Source organism: Mauremys reevesii, linkage group 18 (genome assembly GCF_016161935.1).
Source record: "Mauremys reevesii isolate NIE-2019 linkage group 18, ASM1616193v1, whole genome shotgun sequence".
In the NCBI taxonomy this organism is placed as follows: Eukaryota; Metazoa; Chordata; order Testudines; family Geoemydidae; genus Mauremys; species Mauremys reevesii.
In genome coordinates, this window is record NC_052640.1 from 4,676,138 (window position 1) to 4,692,412 (window position 16,275).

The 16,275-nt window shown below is 46.0% G+C and overlaps 1 protein-coding gene across 1 annotated transcript in view; it reads right to left on the reverse strand.

Moving 5' to 3' along the window:
* The window catches only part of WSCD2 (WSC domain containing 2), a 135,390-nt gene that overhangs the window by 63,117 nt on the left and 55,998 nt on the right, over nucleotides 1-16,275 (reverse strand). Inside the window, exon 2 of the mRNA XM_039505926.1 lies at nucleotides 15,111-16,198. Within this exon, the coding sequence (XP_039361860.1) occupies nucleotides 15,111-15,492 (382 nt within the window). The 5' untranslated portion in view covers nucleotides 15,493-16,198. The remainder of the gene's footprint in view (nucleotides 1-15,110; nucleotides 16,199-16,275) is intronic.

A 16,275-nucleotide genomic window follows, 5' to 3' on the forward strand; every position in this document is an offset into this window, starting at 1 on the left:
TGGGAGAGGCAGCACCTCTCGCAGTTACCCACGTTTTTTGTGTTTCTCTTTTCTTTCCTCTAGAGAGTTGTCAATTTGCATTTGAAACCTGTTCATGAATCAAATAACAGTGCAAGCAGCTGCTATTAGCAAAAATAGAAAGCTGGGCCTGCAGATGTATTTTATTTGGCAGAGAGGTCAACACAAACCTCATCCCACTATAAGTGCACACGGGATAGCTTTTTCCTTTGTCTGGTGCATGTTGGTCTGGAGAAAGGGACCGGGTTGTCAGACTGAAGTCCTCTGTTTGTTCACCGAACAGGTACATCAACAAAGCAAGCTTTCCCCCATGCTGTCCTCCTAATGCTCATTCCTGACCATGGGGAAAGGGTGGATTTCAGTCTGAATGGCCCATTCAAGTCCTTGACTTCTCTGATGAGACCGGGCCTATTTTGTACCAAATGAGGGGGTAATTTTTGTGGTCATCTGCCTATGAGGAACTTAATGACATAAGACAACTCCTTTCCCCTGGGTCAGCAAACTGACTGGGTAATAGCTTCTGATCATTACAGACTGTGGCCACATTCAAACCTTCTTATGCCAATACAAATCTGCTGAGCCAGGAAGTCAGCCAGAACGTACTATCTTTTAAAAAAGAATAAAGCAGCTAGCATGGACGAGGTCTGGTCACCTCCATATCTCTAGCTATGTGTCTTTCTTTCTGTCATGCATTTTTATGCAGCTGAAGAACTGAGCGGGAGTTAATTTTGGTTCCATCCATAGGAAATTATAGTTACAATACCAGTAATTTGGGGGAAAAGTCTGCAAAGCAGGGACAAAAATGACACTGAGCGAATTTAACAGGAGAGAAAATGAGGCTGCACCACTGGGACAATTACCGTTTGGTTTGAAGCTCAGCAGAGACCTTGGTGCCTTCGCCTCGTCTGTCTGGCATCCATGAGTGCTGCATGCTGAACCCGTCACGATACAGTTTCATTGCAGCCACAATGCTGCATTCCGCCAGCTCCGAGCATCTCAACGTGAGCCGCTTGTTCACGGCCCGGCGTCCTGGGGAAAGCTGCTCGAAATGGCTGATGGGACAATACGCAGTTCCCGAACTCAGTCACTGCAGCCTCGGGGAGCTCATATAGAATTGCTAGAGCTGGGTCATAGATTTGTGTCTCCTCAACGAGGGACTTCTCAGACCTGCCAGAAGTGTATTTTCTGTCGCTACCCCATCTCTCCTGTCGAAAGGCAGCGTGAAATAGGCCGGCACTATCACAGCATGAACTCTGCCTTCTGAGATGAACAGCAGTGCTCCCACACGCATAGACAGGGCCCTGGGTGTAATGAACACTGGATACAGACTGCAGTCAGGTAGCTTCTCCTGTTTCCGGTATTGTTGGAACTGCTGAAAGCTGCTTGGGGAAAGCATTGCTTTGAGTCGCTGTAGAAGTGATAGTGTCAATCTTCTATTAGGCCTGAACTGGTTGTGGAGAAATCTGTAAGAGACCTGGCACCTGCAAACACTTACTTCAAAGAAATGCTATTTTTGCTCTCCATTTTTATTTGATTGCTGTATTTCACAAAACCTTTACTTTCCCAAGGCTGGCGAATCAATATATTTTATGGAAAGGTACCAACAATTTGTACCAGATTGTCCCAGATCTTTGTCTAATAATAACGGATGGATTCACATATCTTAAATTAAGTTGAAAGAGCAACCTTTATTTGAAAGGAACAAAAAGTTTTAATGACCGAAATGTAAATTTGTCTGGTCCTGAGATGGCGTAGATAGAAAACCACATTTCATGTCCAAAGCATGATATATAGGGAGAAAATAGGCTGCAATATGACGTACATTTTTAACAGTGAGAGTAATGAACCATTGGAACAATTTACCAAGGGTCATGGTGGATTCTCCATCACTGGCCATTTTAAAATCAAGACTGGATGTTCTTCTAAAAGATCTACTCTGGGAATTCTTTTGGGGCAGTTCTCTGGCCTGTGTTACAGGAGATCAGATGGGATGATCACAGTGGTCCCTTCTGGCCTTGGAATCTACAAATATTGCACTCAATCGTGTAAATTGCCAGTAGGTTCAGAATCAGGCCAGCCTAGGTGAAGGAATGATATTTTCAAAATCGCACTTGCATCAGAACTGCTATGACGATGCAAGGAAGGTCCCAGTATCAGGAGACTGTGAAGGTGCTGCCTTAAAGTAACCTTTCCGCTCTGTTCCTGAGATGCAGCTATTTCTCCTTGACTGCAGGTCAGCATTTGGTCCTGTGTGTCTCTGAGGTGAGTTACACTGCAGGTTGCAATTCAAACACCCCTTAGAAAGCTTTTCAAAGAAGGGTTCTCACCCCCAACACTTTTTATATTTAAAAGACACAGTATCCTACAAGAATGGACCCTACAGCTGGTGATGTTGTTACCATAGTGGTCTGAGTCATGACCATACAGCACTAAAGTATTTTTTTCTATCCCCAGACAAAGATAAGATTAAGATAGTGTGAAAAGGTTAAAAGTATGTATCCGTAAAGTCGGCGTGAACATGTGCCAAGGATGTTGAAATAGTCTCAAAACTAAGTATTACAAACTCAGGACATTTAGAGTGCAAGAAATCCAAGCATGTTAAGGAAAGCCCATTTAACGCACTCAAACAACCTTAACTCTGCCCCGTAATGAGGCCATGTGGGGAGAAACAGCATGAAAAAAAATCTAGTGTGCCTTTAAAAATCTGGGACCACATATACTAAAATGCCTTTATCATCATTCTGTGGTTATTGCATTGGGTCAATACAGGGCAGAGTTAAAATCGTTCTAGGACAAAGAATAGTACTTGTGGAACGTGTCAGTGGATGGGAATAGAGTTGAATACATAATTCATAAGAAATGGTTTATGGGACAAATTTAGCCTTTTTCGAAGTGATCTGCAAGCAAATAAGAATCGCCTTAAACATATTCATTATTGGAAGTGATCTAACATTTTGAAAACTCTGTGGATTGATTATGAACAGGCTTCTGATGGTATTCAATATGCACCCTAAGAGCTAGTCATGTTGGCTAGTCACGATTGGTCAGATAAGTCAAGTCACATATATTGCTTATGGTCCCTGATTTGATGCTTCTTGGTTGTGACTGGTCGGAAAAGTCACATGTATTTTTTCTGTTCCCTGATTGGATGAGCTGTGTGCTAACAAGCACATCTGAGAAATTAGGTGTCCAGGAACAGCCAAGGATGCAAACTTGACACCTGTTTCCCACACACTTTCATGGCAGCAAAACTCAGTGTCTCAATTGTTAGTGGGACTGGGAAAGAGTACACAGACCAGGGTGAATGTGGCTGGGGTGGGTTCGTTTAAACATTCAGAGGAATAGTCAGGGAAAATATATTGCACTATTCAGCCAGCTCTAATTATGAACGTGAATATTGCTGAAGACTAGGGAAGTTCACTAGCACTGATACTCAGTGCACCAGTTACCCAAGTCAGTCAAAATTAAAGCAGGCAGGCACCCACGCTAGATGCTTCGGCTGGGGTATTGTATCACCACTAATAAGTGTGGCCAACATAATTCTCATTGCCTTCACCTTTTCTTTTCTAATCAGAGACAAAATACATGCTCTGCTGAAAAGATACATTGCAGGTGAGAGTCACATGACATGTTTGTTCAGTGAACCGAGCCTACAGTCATTTCTTGTGCTGATTTTTTTTTAAAGGAAGAAAAAAGCTATTTCCCAAGTGCTGGGTGTAGTCAGCTATTTGGTAATCTGTTAATGTAACATTTATTAATCTGTTTTGACGGGAGATGTGCAGTTTACTGATTAGGACAGGAATCGCCCGAGGCATGCGACTCTGAAAGTATCTCCGATTTGCTCTTGAATGTGCAGAAGTCAAATGGTTTCTTTAAAACACGTTCCCGAATCCTACAGGGGTCAAGTCCCTTTTATCTCTAGGTTTGTTTATTTACCCCTTACTGCACGGCGACGGTGTCAGAGCCCCATCTTGGTCCTAGACCTAGAGCAAAGCTGTTAGCCTCAGGTGACCAAGTGCGCTAGTTTTCCATCAGCAGGGATGTGTCCACAAGCACTGGGATTTAAAGACACACAGACAAATACAGTTTACGTTCAGTGTCTCCTTTCAAGTGGAGCCCTTGACCTTGCTTATAGCCTAGACTCAACCACCTCCTCCAATTCCCAGCTGTATCTTTGAGATAGGAATCCTGCGGTGGTGAGATTATCCCATGTCCAGGCAGGTTGTTAGAACCTATTTGACAGCAGTGGAATTACTCTGCATTTGTTCCTGTGACACTGAGATGAGAATCTGGCCAATTAATGATAGTATTCATGTATTTATTGGCTGCCAGGGGTAATCGGGATGATTTACAGGGCAAATTAAAAGTCAAGAAGCCTATGTCTGCTCTCAGACTGGTTTTAAACTAGTGCTGTCTTCACTGGAGTTACTCTGATTTACTCTGAATTAACTGATCCAAATCTAGCCCCAGTCCTGAGGCGCTTGAAGCATAGTGTCACAGACAACAGACCCATCAGACTAGAGCCTCAGAGGGTGCAAATTAGTGTAACTCAGTTAATGGACTGGCTCTGGCCCATAGAATGTGGAGCCAACTGGGGGCAAATCACAGAGGGGGGACCTGGTTCTTTTTATCCATTTTGCCCGAGTGGGGTCAGTGGAGGCACACACCCTAAGAAGTCTGAAGATGGAGCTTGATACCATCTGACCTCTTTGCCTGTGTTCTGACCTCTTTGCCTGTGTTCCTGTATACTTCCATAGTGATTTGACCCCATCATTCCCATGCACCAAGCACATATTCTTATTGACATCAGTAGGCATTGGATCAGACCCACAGAACAGCTTCATTATGGGTCATTCTGGCCTGGAAAGCAATCTGCACGTTGCAATGCACAGTTATAACTATTTGGGCCTTTCATTCTCTCTTTCTTCATCTGTCTATATCCATACCCCAAATTCATCACCTTGGTATCAGATGCAGCAGCAATGGAACTTGCTAATATCAAGCCATCCCATGCTCCTGACGGATAACATTCTTCAGCTCCTGCTTGGAGTCTGCAACCATCACAGCTACCTCAGCCAAAATCCATACTCTCCACATCCCACTGCATGGGTGCCATCCAAACTACAGTGCATCCCAGGGACAATACTGACTGTGCTTGGTTTTTTGGGTTCAACTCGAACAGTTAAAGGTTGTTGGATCCTCTTAGACCTCTTAAAAGATCCTCTCAGAAACTCTTAAAAGACTTTTGAAGGAAGAGGAGAAGACGGGAGGAAGATTGATGGAAATGTGCCCTGATAACGTTAACCACGGAATAGTCATAGCTCATTGCTTCCAATTATTTTCAGCATAACTTGGCATTTCCACAATGCTGAACAGGTTTCAGAAGGTCAACTAATTTTGTTCATGATAAATCCAACTGATATTGGATTACTCCAGTAATTTTTAATGGGCCAGTGATTGATGTGTGTTATGTTTAGTACACTGCTCTTGACATAGATGAACTGCAACTTATTAGGAAGGCTACTGAATAGTTAAGGAAATGCAAGGATAACGAGTTAACGAGGGGCTAAGAGGGGCATGATGAGCATAGTAGAGCCCAGTTGGAATAGCAGAAGCTAAGAGTTGATAATACAGCTACCATGAGATAATCCTGATAAATAATGCATTTGGACAAATTCAGACCTGGTGTAACTCTACCGATGTCAATGGAACAGAAGTGAATTTGGATCATGTTGACTTGCTGGAAAACAGCCATCCAGCAAATATGTATTAAATCACGTTCCTCCTACTTCTTTCTCATCTGATGGCTTCGTTAGTAGTTAAGTGGCATTAGCGTTGTAAATACAATGGCAATACTCATAGTAAATGTTGTTTTGTTTAGATTGTGCCTTCCATCCCAAAGAATCCCAAAGCACTTTACAGGCCATGCAGCAAATACACTTTGTCCCCCACTGAAATGCAGCCACCTCTGCAGTCAAATATAGCAGCTGATCATGCAGCGTAGAATCAGGGCCAATGTCTTTTTTGCATGTGGCCAGACATGAGTCCCACCTCCAGTGGCCACGATTGGCTGTGTGTAGACATTTATTCAGTCAAGGAAGCCAAAAAAGAGACTCATCTAGTTGGTCAGAACTTTACTGAGTTGTTCTTAGCTAGAAGCACAGTCTTTGCATATCTTATCACTTGCACAAAATCTTGCTGCTGCTTCCATCCATCTCCAGCACCCACGGAAAATGGCATTTTGCTTTGCACTGTAAGCAGCAGATGTAAGGATGTTCGTTCTTCAGTGAAGAGTGGATGCACTGCAGCTAGCTTTTCAAAGGAACAGAGAGATCTCCATGGGTATATTCCTTGGTAGGAAGGTTGAAGAAGAGGCGATCACAAGAACAAGCATGATTGTCGTGGGATCTCCTCTGAAATAAAAAGTGACACAAAGGGTGCATTTGTGCTTTACGAGCTCAGAATAATTATTACACCGTTGTGAACATTGCTCTTTTTAGCCTGTTTGAATGGTCCATGATCAATCCTGACTTCCGTGGGTGTGTTCGTTGACCAAGCACTTCAAACTTGAGGATCAAATTCCCTGCTGGTGTAATTCCCTTGAAGTCAACTGAATTAGGCCAATGGAGAATTGGGACCAGGGAGCCTCATATTAGGGCCCCTTTGTCTTCAGTGGGAGCTGTGGGGGCTCAGCATATATGGGAACCTGGTCATTTATTTAGTAGCCTCACTATGGATTTGGGGAAGAAGGGATTAAAAAGCAAAGGTAGCATCCAGCTCTCGTTCACTTCCAGTCCCTTTGAGAATGTGACTGTAATACAAATAACGATACCTATACGGTGATTTTCATCTGCCTGGAATAACTCTCCCTGGTGCCACCACCTGGGTTACATCCCGTAATACAGGGATCTGAGGGGCTGACGTGGAGAGAGCCTTCTCTCCACAAGAGGCTCCTCTCCCTGCCCCAGAGAGCCATTGATCACCTGGAGGGGACAGCTGTGTCAGCGGCTAGTGATGGATATTGAGAGCCTCTCTGCATGGGGACGGTGACTTAGAGGGCCCTTTGATTTACAATACCAAGCCCGGAGTAAAACCCTCCCCTCACACCAATAGCCAGCCTGGTTAGGGTGACCAGATGGCCCAATTTTATAGGGACAGTCCTAATTTTTGGATCTTTTTCTTATATAGGCTCCTATTACCCCCCCCCCAACCCCCGTCCCGATTTTTCACATTTTCTGTCTGGCCACCCTAAGCCTGGTAATTTTTGCAGCCCAGCTCAAGCGGCACATGGTCTCACTCAGGCTCCCGTGCTCTCCTCAGGACCGAAGGTGAACCTGACCGCCTGCTGTCACTCGTATTGCGAGGTGGAGTCCCAAGGAAGGGCTTGCAGCAGGCAAGGCTTTTCGGCCCAGATTCTCAAAGCTCTTTAGGTGCCTAACTCCCATGGGGAAGGAGGCACCTAAATAGCTTTGAGGCTCTGGCCTAGCTACTTTGCATCTGGACACAACAACACATGACACCATCTCTGCTAAAGCAAACTCGCGAGGTCCAGGAATGCGTTCAGTGGGATTGACTACAGCTGAGTCAGACAGTTCTCTTGGCCTAGGGATCCTGGCACTGGGAATGGAACGGGTTCCTAGTGGTTAGAGCAGGGGACCTGCAGTCAGGACTCCTGGGTTCTATAACCACACCCAGGAAGTAGAGTAATGTAGTGACTGAAAGAAGAAGCGAAACTGTATGAGTCAAGGTTGCTGACTTGCATACCCTGCTCTGGGTGAGGTGTGCAGTTTAGTGGTGAGAGCACTGGGGGCTGGGCAGCAAGATTCCTTTGTTCCAATCTCAGCTCTGCTACTGACTTGCAGTGTGACCCTGGATTGGTCACTTAACCTCTCTGTGCCTCACTTTCCCCACCTGTATAATGGGGTTGATGATACTCCACTACCTCCGGGAAGGATCATGGGGCTAGTTCGCTAATGTTTACAAAGTACTTTGAGATCCCCAGACAGCTGATGCTAGGGAAGTGCAAGGCATGGATGCTGCCAAGGCCTGCGCTGCAGAGCAGGAGCCTACTGCCTGTAGCTCTTTCGGAGCTGGCAGAAGTCACTCGGCTGCGCTGGCTTCTGCGTCTGCTCCTCCACGTTCTCACGGGGCATTAACTGTTAGTTACAAGCAGGATGAAAGAATTTCTCAGGGCTTAGCTTTAGGATGGCATTAAAATAAATATCTACCCTTATCCTGAAGGCTGCAGATCAAAGACCTGGCATGTTTGGTACGCACAGTTTCTCCAGCCTAAATACAGTTCTGTTCTAAAGGGTTTACACACTAATTGCTGCATGCAATGCTATTAGGATTGCGCCCAACGGCTCTTGGGTAGCAGAAAGCCTCCAGCAATGGGGCAGGAGGACGGACTGGACTGGTGTTTGTGATTTTAGCAGGAGCGTCACCAAGTTACAGCCTGGGGACATACGCCGAGGGTGCGTTTAGCCAGCTTGTTAAGGGCGTTTCTCCTTTCCTAAGGTCGTGGTTAGTGTCATCAGCAATTCGCAGCTGGGAAATTCACCTCTGTGGGGAGGTTCACACAAGGACTAGGCACCGCATAACCCTACAAAACTGGTCTGAGGTGAGGCCTAGGCCTTGTGCTGTCACCTCTGCCCAGTGGTGACTTTTGCCAAGAGTGTGTTCTGAAGGCATAGGGTTTAAGGCCAGAAGGGATCACCAGATCACCGAGTCCAACCTCCCAAACATCACAAGCAACTAGCCCCCACCCACCCACCCCCCAAATGCCAGACAGACACAGCAAAGAGACAACCCCTGAATGAGGTGCTCGCAGGAGAGCACGTGCTCGGACACTCAGACCGCAACATACGTTACAGGAACACGGCTTGTTTCTCTAAAAGCCGCACAGCTGGGCAATGAATGGCTGAAGAACAGAGGGACACATTTTCAGTGGAGGGCACAAAGGAAGCATAGAATCATAGGACTCAAAGGGACCTCGAGAGGTAGGGTGACCAGACAGCAAATGTGAAAAATCGGGACAAGGGGTAGGGTAATAGGATCCTATATAAGAAAAAGGCCCCAAAATCGGGATTGTTATAAAATCGGGACATCTGGTCACCCTATCAAGAGGTCTCTAGTCCAGCCCCCTGCACTGAAGGCAGGACTAAGTATTACCTAGACCATTCCTGACAGGTTTTTGTCTAACCTGCTCTTAAAAATCCCCAATGATGGAGATTCCACAACCTCCCTAGGCAATTTATTCCAGTGCTTAACCACCTGGACAGTTAGGAAGTTTTCCCTAATGTCCAACCTAAACCTCCCTTGCTGCAATTTAAGCCCACTGCTTTTTGTCCTATCCTCAGAGGTTAAGAAGAACAATTTCTCTCCCTCCTCCTTGTAACAACATTTAATATACTTGAAGACTCTAGGGGGATGTCTGCACGGCTGCTGGAGGTGTCCTTTCCAGCTCGGATAGACATACACAGGCTAACGTTGACCAAGCTCGCACACTGGAAACAGCAGCATGGCTAACAGTTCGAGCAGAATCCCATCCAAGACCCGAGGCTCGTACTTGGGCAGCTAGTCCACGGCGCTGTGCATTGCGATGCTGTGATCAAGGCTAGCACAGGTACGTCCTGGAAAGAAGGAGCGCTCGCAGGTTAGGCAGTAGGGCCTTGATTAAGAAGGGAGCGTGGGCACACACACCGGGCCCAATTCTGTCCTCCCTTATATCGGTTTCACCCTGTGGAAGGCCCTGGGTAGGGTGTGGTTACTGCCAGTCCATACTGGTGAATCTCCCCAGTTGTCTCTATCTGGTCTACCCCGATCTCATTCAGGCTCCATTTGTTCCCAAGCATCTCACTTGGGCCTCGCTGGCTTACTCTTGTTAATTACAGCCATAGCTGCTTATACCTGGTCTGAGCACTGAGTCCCGTGCAGTTTGATTTTTTGTCCTGAGTAACCAAATCTTCTAGTTCCATTATGAAACAAACAAACAAGGAAAGTGATAATAAATACAGTAGTATGTACAATAGCCGCGCTTCAAAATGCAGGGAAACTTATGCAGATGAGGCTTTGCCAGAGAATGTACTGAATACAGCCCCAAAGCCTCCCTCTGTCTCACCTGCAGCCCCGTCTCTGATTGGGCTGTTTCTCTACTGGTGATTTAGCAGAAAGCCGGCAGAGGTTCCTTACAGCTCAACTGGCTTTACTGAACTTGAAGATTCTTCTCAATATGATTTGGGCCGGTCACTTGCTGGGAACTAAGGTATAAACTGAGTGGTAGCAGCATCTGCTTTCTCTCTGCACACAAAGTAGCCCCTGTTCTAGGAGTCACTGACGCAAGTGTGGAGTCCAACTCTTGTCGCTCATGGCCAACACCAATGTGCATTGATAACGATAGCATCTCCCTGCGTCAATCCCCATCTCCATCGTTAGGAATTAGAAGCCATTTTATCAGCAGTTAATTGCAGTGGACACATTACATATGGCCAGGAACAGGAATGCTGCATGGTTTTTTATGGTGACAGACAGCTGATTCTTGCTAACCATCTGGTAGAGATTCTCTGCGTGTCAATCCAAATTAATCTAATGAACATGACCAAATGCATCTCAGAAGTGGGTTTCCACAGATTCCTCTGTTGTAAGTGTAAGAACACCACAAGGCTGGAGGGGAAATGGCAGATTTTTTATTTGGGCATTATATTTCCCGTCTCCTGTTATGTGACATGAAAGTCACTTCACTGGAGAGAATTTACTTTTTTCCGGCTTTGGAAAAGCTTATTTAGTAGGGAATTGGAGCAACCTGAAATGACTTAGCTGCCACTACAGAGCATTGCAATGAACTGTCTAGAGAACATTTGCATCATTGTCCTCTACTAGATTAAATAAGAACCATTCAACTGTGATTCATAGGCCCTATACTGCTAATTGCCAACAGCAAGCCAACTTGAGCTAAAGCAGCTGGTGGATGTGATTTTGGAAACCGAGGACCTAAGAGGCAGATCCATGGTGCACAGCATAGTGACAGCTGTGAAATTCCTAGCTTGCCACAGATTTATTACAGCATTTCCCTCCTCCTTCCCTGAGAAATACATACTCAGGCTCTCAGTGGAACATTTCCATGGAAGGTTACTTCTGTGGAAAATTAAATGTTTCACTGGTTACTCATCTGGCATGTTAATGTGAAATCCCGACTAACTGGGGGTATGTTGTCATCTCCATCCTCACTGTGCCTGGGAGGTATACATACAGATTCCCATGCACACTGGTGAGATCATATTCCCGTCTGCACACGTGGCAGGATGAAAGGTAGAGGGGGCAGCATGCTCCGCGAATGGCACCAGCTTGAGAGGGGAGTTTTGCGTGTCCGTCATCTCTTTGCCGTGGCTTTGTGTGTGGACATTTTACACAAGCTCCTTGCTGCGTGAGTGACAGTTGCTATTCTAGAGCAAACGCCAAATGCAGCGGAATTCCAAACAGAACACAAAATATCAGCCAATTAACAATCATTTCTGCACCCATGGTGCAGAGGTGAGTTCCTGGCTGGTTCACTGCTGCAGCCATTTGAACACACAGCATGCAGCACCTAGGAGTATTGTTTTGGGCCTAATCCTGTTTGATGCAGAGCATTTGCTGAGGGGCTGCTGCGCACCACGATTCCCACCCACACCACTGGGAGCTGAGGGTGGAAGTTAATCGGAATTGGCCTGTAACATTTATTGTCCCTCGATGCTCAGATTCTGTACAAAGGGGCTGATGCTGCAAAATGTCCAGGGACTCAGAGGTAAAGAAAATACACAGGGATCATATTCTGTGAACAGATTAAGAGAAGCCATCACCTCTTGGGTATCTTCTACATTCCACGTCCTGTATGTCTTTTCCAATCCTTTGCACCTCCGCAGCCCAGAACCACCACCATTGATCCCTACAACCAGAGCTGGTCGAAACATTCGCTGCAAATGAATTAAATCCTTTTATCTGTTTGCCAATTGTTGCTGAGCCTTTTTCACAGCTTGTATGGGCCAGATGCCAGCATATGACCTGGAGGGGAAACGCCTGGGAATAGATTACCGGCTTGTAACCAACCCACTCAGCTAGTTGAGCTCGTTTTCCAAATGACGAGAAAAGCTTTGCTAACTGCAGGACACTCGCCCATTAATGCTAAATCAAGCAGGACGCTCACAGAACTATCTTGGGGAACAGATAGAGAGACACTGACAACAGGGGGACATGTGAATGCTATCAACCTTCCTTCACATGCTCAGCTTCCTAATGGCTCTCTATGGGTTTGTCTGGTTTTGCAGGAGGTCTCATCTCGCCTGTGGACGTGGCACATTTTTACCTATGTGTTTTTGCAACAAAACTGCACCCAGCAATTAATAACTACTGGTCCACATAAGCCTTCCCTGGGAAAAGCTATGGAAAAAAATCATCTTCAAAAATATAATCTGCTGCTGGAGCCACCATCAGTAGTTACTGCTGCTATTTCGTATTTCATTTTGGGTTCCCATAATGGATAATACTGCAGCTATTTCCCTAAATACCAAGGCAATCTATTATGCTGCTGTCACAGGTGCACTGTACTGTAGCAATATGCTATATTGCTTCTTCTCACCAGCCCACTTTATTAATGACAACAAATTGTAACAGCATTCACACTCAACCAAAGATGCAAGTTAGTGCTTCACGGGGGAAAAAACAGTAGATTGAGAACTCAAGGCAAAGTGTATTTGCAGAGTCTAACTGCCTTGTAAATGTACCCTTCCCGTTCAACTTCAGATCTGGGAACACTGATTGCAGGTAATTTTGTGTCATCATTGGGTACTCTCCTGACACCTCATCCTGTTGCTGTCGTCTGATATTTAATGCCATCAGCATATGTAGGGCAATTTTCTAAAGGGAGGCTTATCCCGGGTATGAAGCATTAACTCTGGCATACTGGAGTGGATTTTCAAAAGTGGCCACCAGTTTTGGGTGCTCAACTTGAGCCATTTGGGGCCTGATTTTCCAAGGTACCAAACAGCCCCCACTCTCCTGGAGTAGGCCCCAAAACAGAGAGAGCCAGATGCAGTGAGCACGTCTGAAAATGCAGCCACACACACGCAACCTTAGAGCACCTCAGTGAGTGCGTGTTTGTCTGCGTTTACTCATCTGACGGGTAAACAAGTGAGCTTTTAAAAACCAACGAGAACTACTAAATTAGCTTATCCTGGGTAATTAACAACATTTTAGCCAATCCACAATATATTGTACGTTATTTACCGACAGAGAGAAGGACAGTTGGTATATCAGGACATCTAGACATCAAATCTGAGAGCCTACTGCAAATGTAATTGGCTGTACTTTAATTTCCCATTACTTTAGAAGGAATTTGCATCCACTCGTTCACCCAGAATGCCCACGTTAAGCACGCGAGGCGTACCAGAAGTATTAATAACAATAAATATTGGTAAGGTGTCCTCATGATCAAAGGCATGTCAGTGTCTTTCTGGGCTGGGAGTCCAGCAAATGTTTCAGGGTAAGCAACAAGACCGCTATAAGTACAGCACCCGAGCGAGGTGATCCATTCGGCTCACAGTTCGTACCGAGGGCATGGATGCTTTTAGAAACTCCTCGCGGAGCAGCGGGAATGTTCAGAATAGGTGGAGGAAATCAGGTAGCTCCTGAAGTAGGTTGTGAGTTTATTTGGCTCTTGCCATCTGCTCCACGCAGCAAACACCCATGCAGAGCAGCGTTAAGCACAAAGATGCAGGATGTCTTTTCTTGCTAAAGAAATGGATGAGGTGCTGCCTCTCTGTGACACCCTCTGGCACGAATGGAAATAATGCCTGGGAATAGACAAAGCCGGCTAAGCCACCCTGCTCGGTAAAGAAACAGAACCTCTGATTGCTCTGCATCCCTCATAAAATAACTGTCCTGTCAAGGCCTGTAAATTAGGTTCTCAGAGACGATAAGCACATCAGAAGCTGCGCAATAAGTCACCACACAAAAGACGCTGTCAGCTGAGGGTAAAATCAGTAGCAGGTTTCATTTAAAACTGAGATAATATATGTTTAAAAGGGGATTAGGAGGGACTGACGGGTGTTGGTCTGTCCCCAGTGCCCTCTCGGTCCCCCGTCATGGTGCCAAAGCTGAACAGCTCAGGGATGTATAGTTCATCTAGACACAAAGAGATTGAGGATGCTGATTTGGGTGCAAGCTCTTTGGCTGGCTTAGAAACATCACTGAACCACTGCAGTGCTGCCTTATCAGCTCCAATGCACAGAACGCTTGGGAAACAGAAACTCACTTGAATGTGTGGGTTTGGGGCTTTCTCAGCCTTTCAATTAGGCATCCAGCGGGACTGTTAAAAATGAGTGGATTTCAATGCACCCCCAGGGGAGAAGCTCAGGTTGTTTTCAGATTAGCGTTCCTGCAGGCTGGTGCCAGTAAAAATACAGGGCAAGATGAAGATCCTTGCTAATCTCAGCTACACCAATGTACATTGAGAGTAACCCCACTAAAGCCAATGGAGACATAGGATAGTGTAACAGAGATCAGAATCTGGCTCAAGGTGTGCCTAGCAAATGAGACTCGCTCAATGCGGGAGACACAAGAGCATATTCAAATCCATGGGGCCAATGGGACATAAATTGGACCTAAGATTCAACTTGTGTTTCTCGTCTCTTGGCAGTTATCCTCTTGAAAGTTCCCTGAGGGTTCATTGGACGTTTGCAAGCACCACTTATAAACACCCCAGGGGAGGCGGATTGTTTTGGGCTGAGGCCCTTGAACTAGGACTTATTACGAGATGAAAATGAGCAAAGGAAACCTCAGGCTGAATATCTGGGGGAAAATTCTCCTGGCTGGAGGCATCATTTCCCAAAGGAAGTGGGGGAAGCTGGGTTGAGTGAATTATCAAAAACCAGAATCGCTAAAGCCCTAGAAAATGCCCTACAAGGGGATGGAGGAGCAAATATCAGGACAAAACTCCCCTTGATTCCTGCGGGGCCAGGATTTTGCCCGGGAGGTTTGCTATGAGTCTGTGCCTTTTCCCTGCTGTGAATATATGCTGCTATTCAGCCTCTCTTCCCACAGCCCCATCAGAATCTTACCTCTGTCCTCCTCTTTCTCACGGACCTTCCTCCCTTTGAGAGCTCTGCTCCAGGCCCCGCCATAGTCCCCCATTTTGTTCCTCTCTGGCGTATCCTTGGAAACACTCTTGAACCATGGCCCATACCTCCGGACAGAATTCCGAGCCTCCGGGGTCTCCTTGAACCCCCTCCCGAGCTGAACCACCCCCAGGTACTGAAACGCTGTCCCTTCGCTGGTGCCATCCAGGGGGTTGGGTTGATTCTCGGAGATGGTGGGCTCCCCCGCAAACCCAGAGTGCAGAAACACCAGGCTCCCGGCCGTCAGGTACAGCGCGATCAGAGTGAAGAAGCGCACAGGTTTCCGCCTAAAATAACGCTGGAACTTTACCAATAATTTGGCCATAGCGCCTTCATTACTCGCCTTGTGTTGGGTGGGAAGTCGCAGAGCAAAGACAGCAACCCTAGTCTTGCAACTCTCTCTTCAAGTGCACATGATTGGGTCAAAACCAGTTGATATAAGATAAGTGGGAAAGGCAGGACAATGGCCTTTTGTCAGCCGTCCCGCTGCGCTGGTTCAGCTGCTGAAGTATTCTCCTCTGGTATTATTTTGGGATCAATAAGTAGCCACTAAAGCAGAACGGGACTGCATACTGAACTCATACAAAAATATTTTAGAATTCTATCAAGTCCAAAGGGGCTGGGGTAGGGGATGGAAAGTCTATTTTTCAGTTCCCGTTTTGTGCTAAGAAAACGAGGTATTTCTCAAAGCAAATCACAGTACCATTTGGCTCCATTTTATTCTTCTCCTGTTAACGTTCCTAAGGGGTGCTCTGGAGACTCCATTGATGGCGGGATCATGTTAAGAAAATTGAGTGTTTGAAGGCGATTTGAAAGCTGATCAGCTGACACGGCTCCCCTCACTGGCTTTCTCCGCTTTCAGCTCCTCAGCGCTGGTTCTTGCAGGCATTTCTGTAATGGAAATGGCACCGTCTCCCTTTCAGCGAAAGAATGAAAGGTCCCTGGTTGCGTCTCCAGGTACGGAATACTGACTGGAGCCCTTTGTTTAATGAATCTCCATTCATTTCGGTCTCAGGACAAGAATTCTCCACCTGCAAGTCAAAAGGAATGATAATCATTAGAAAAGTGTTCGGAAGGCTTTAGCAGGGACAGATTTATAGCATTTGAA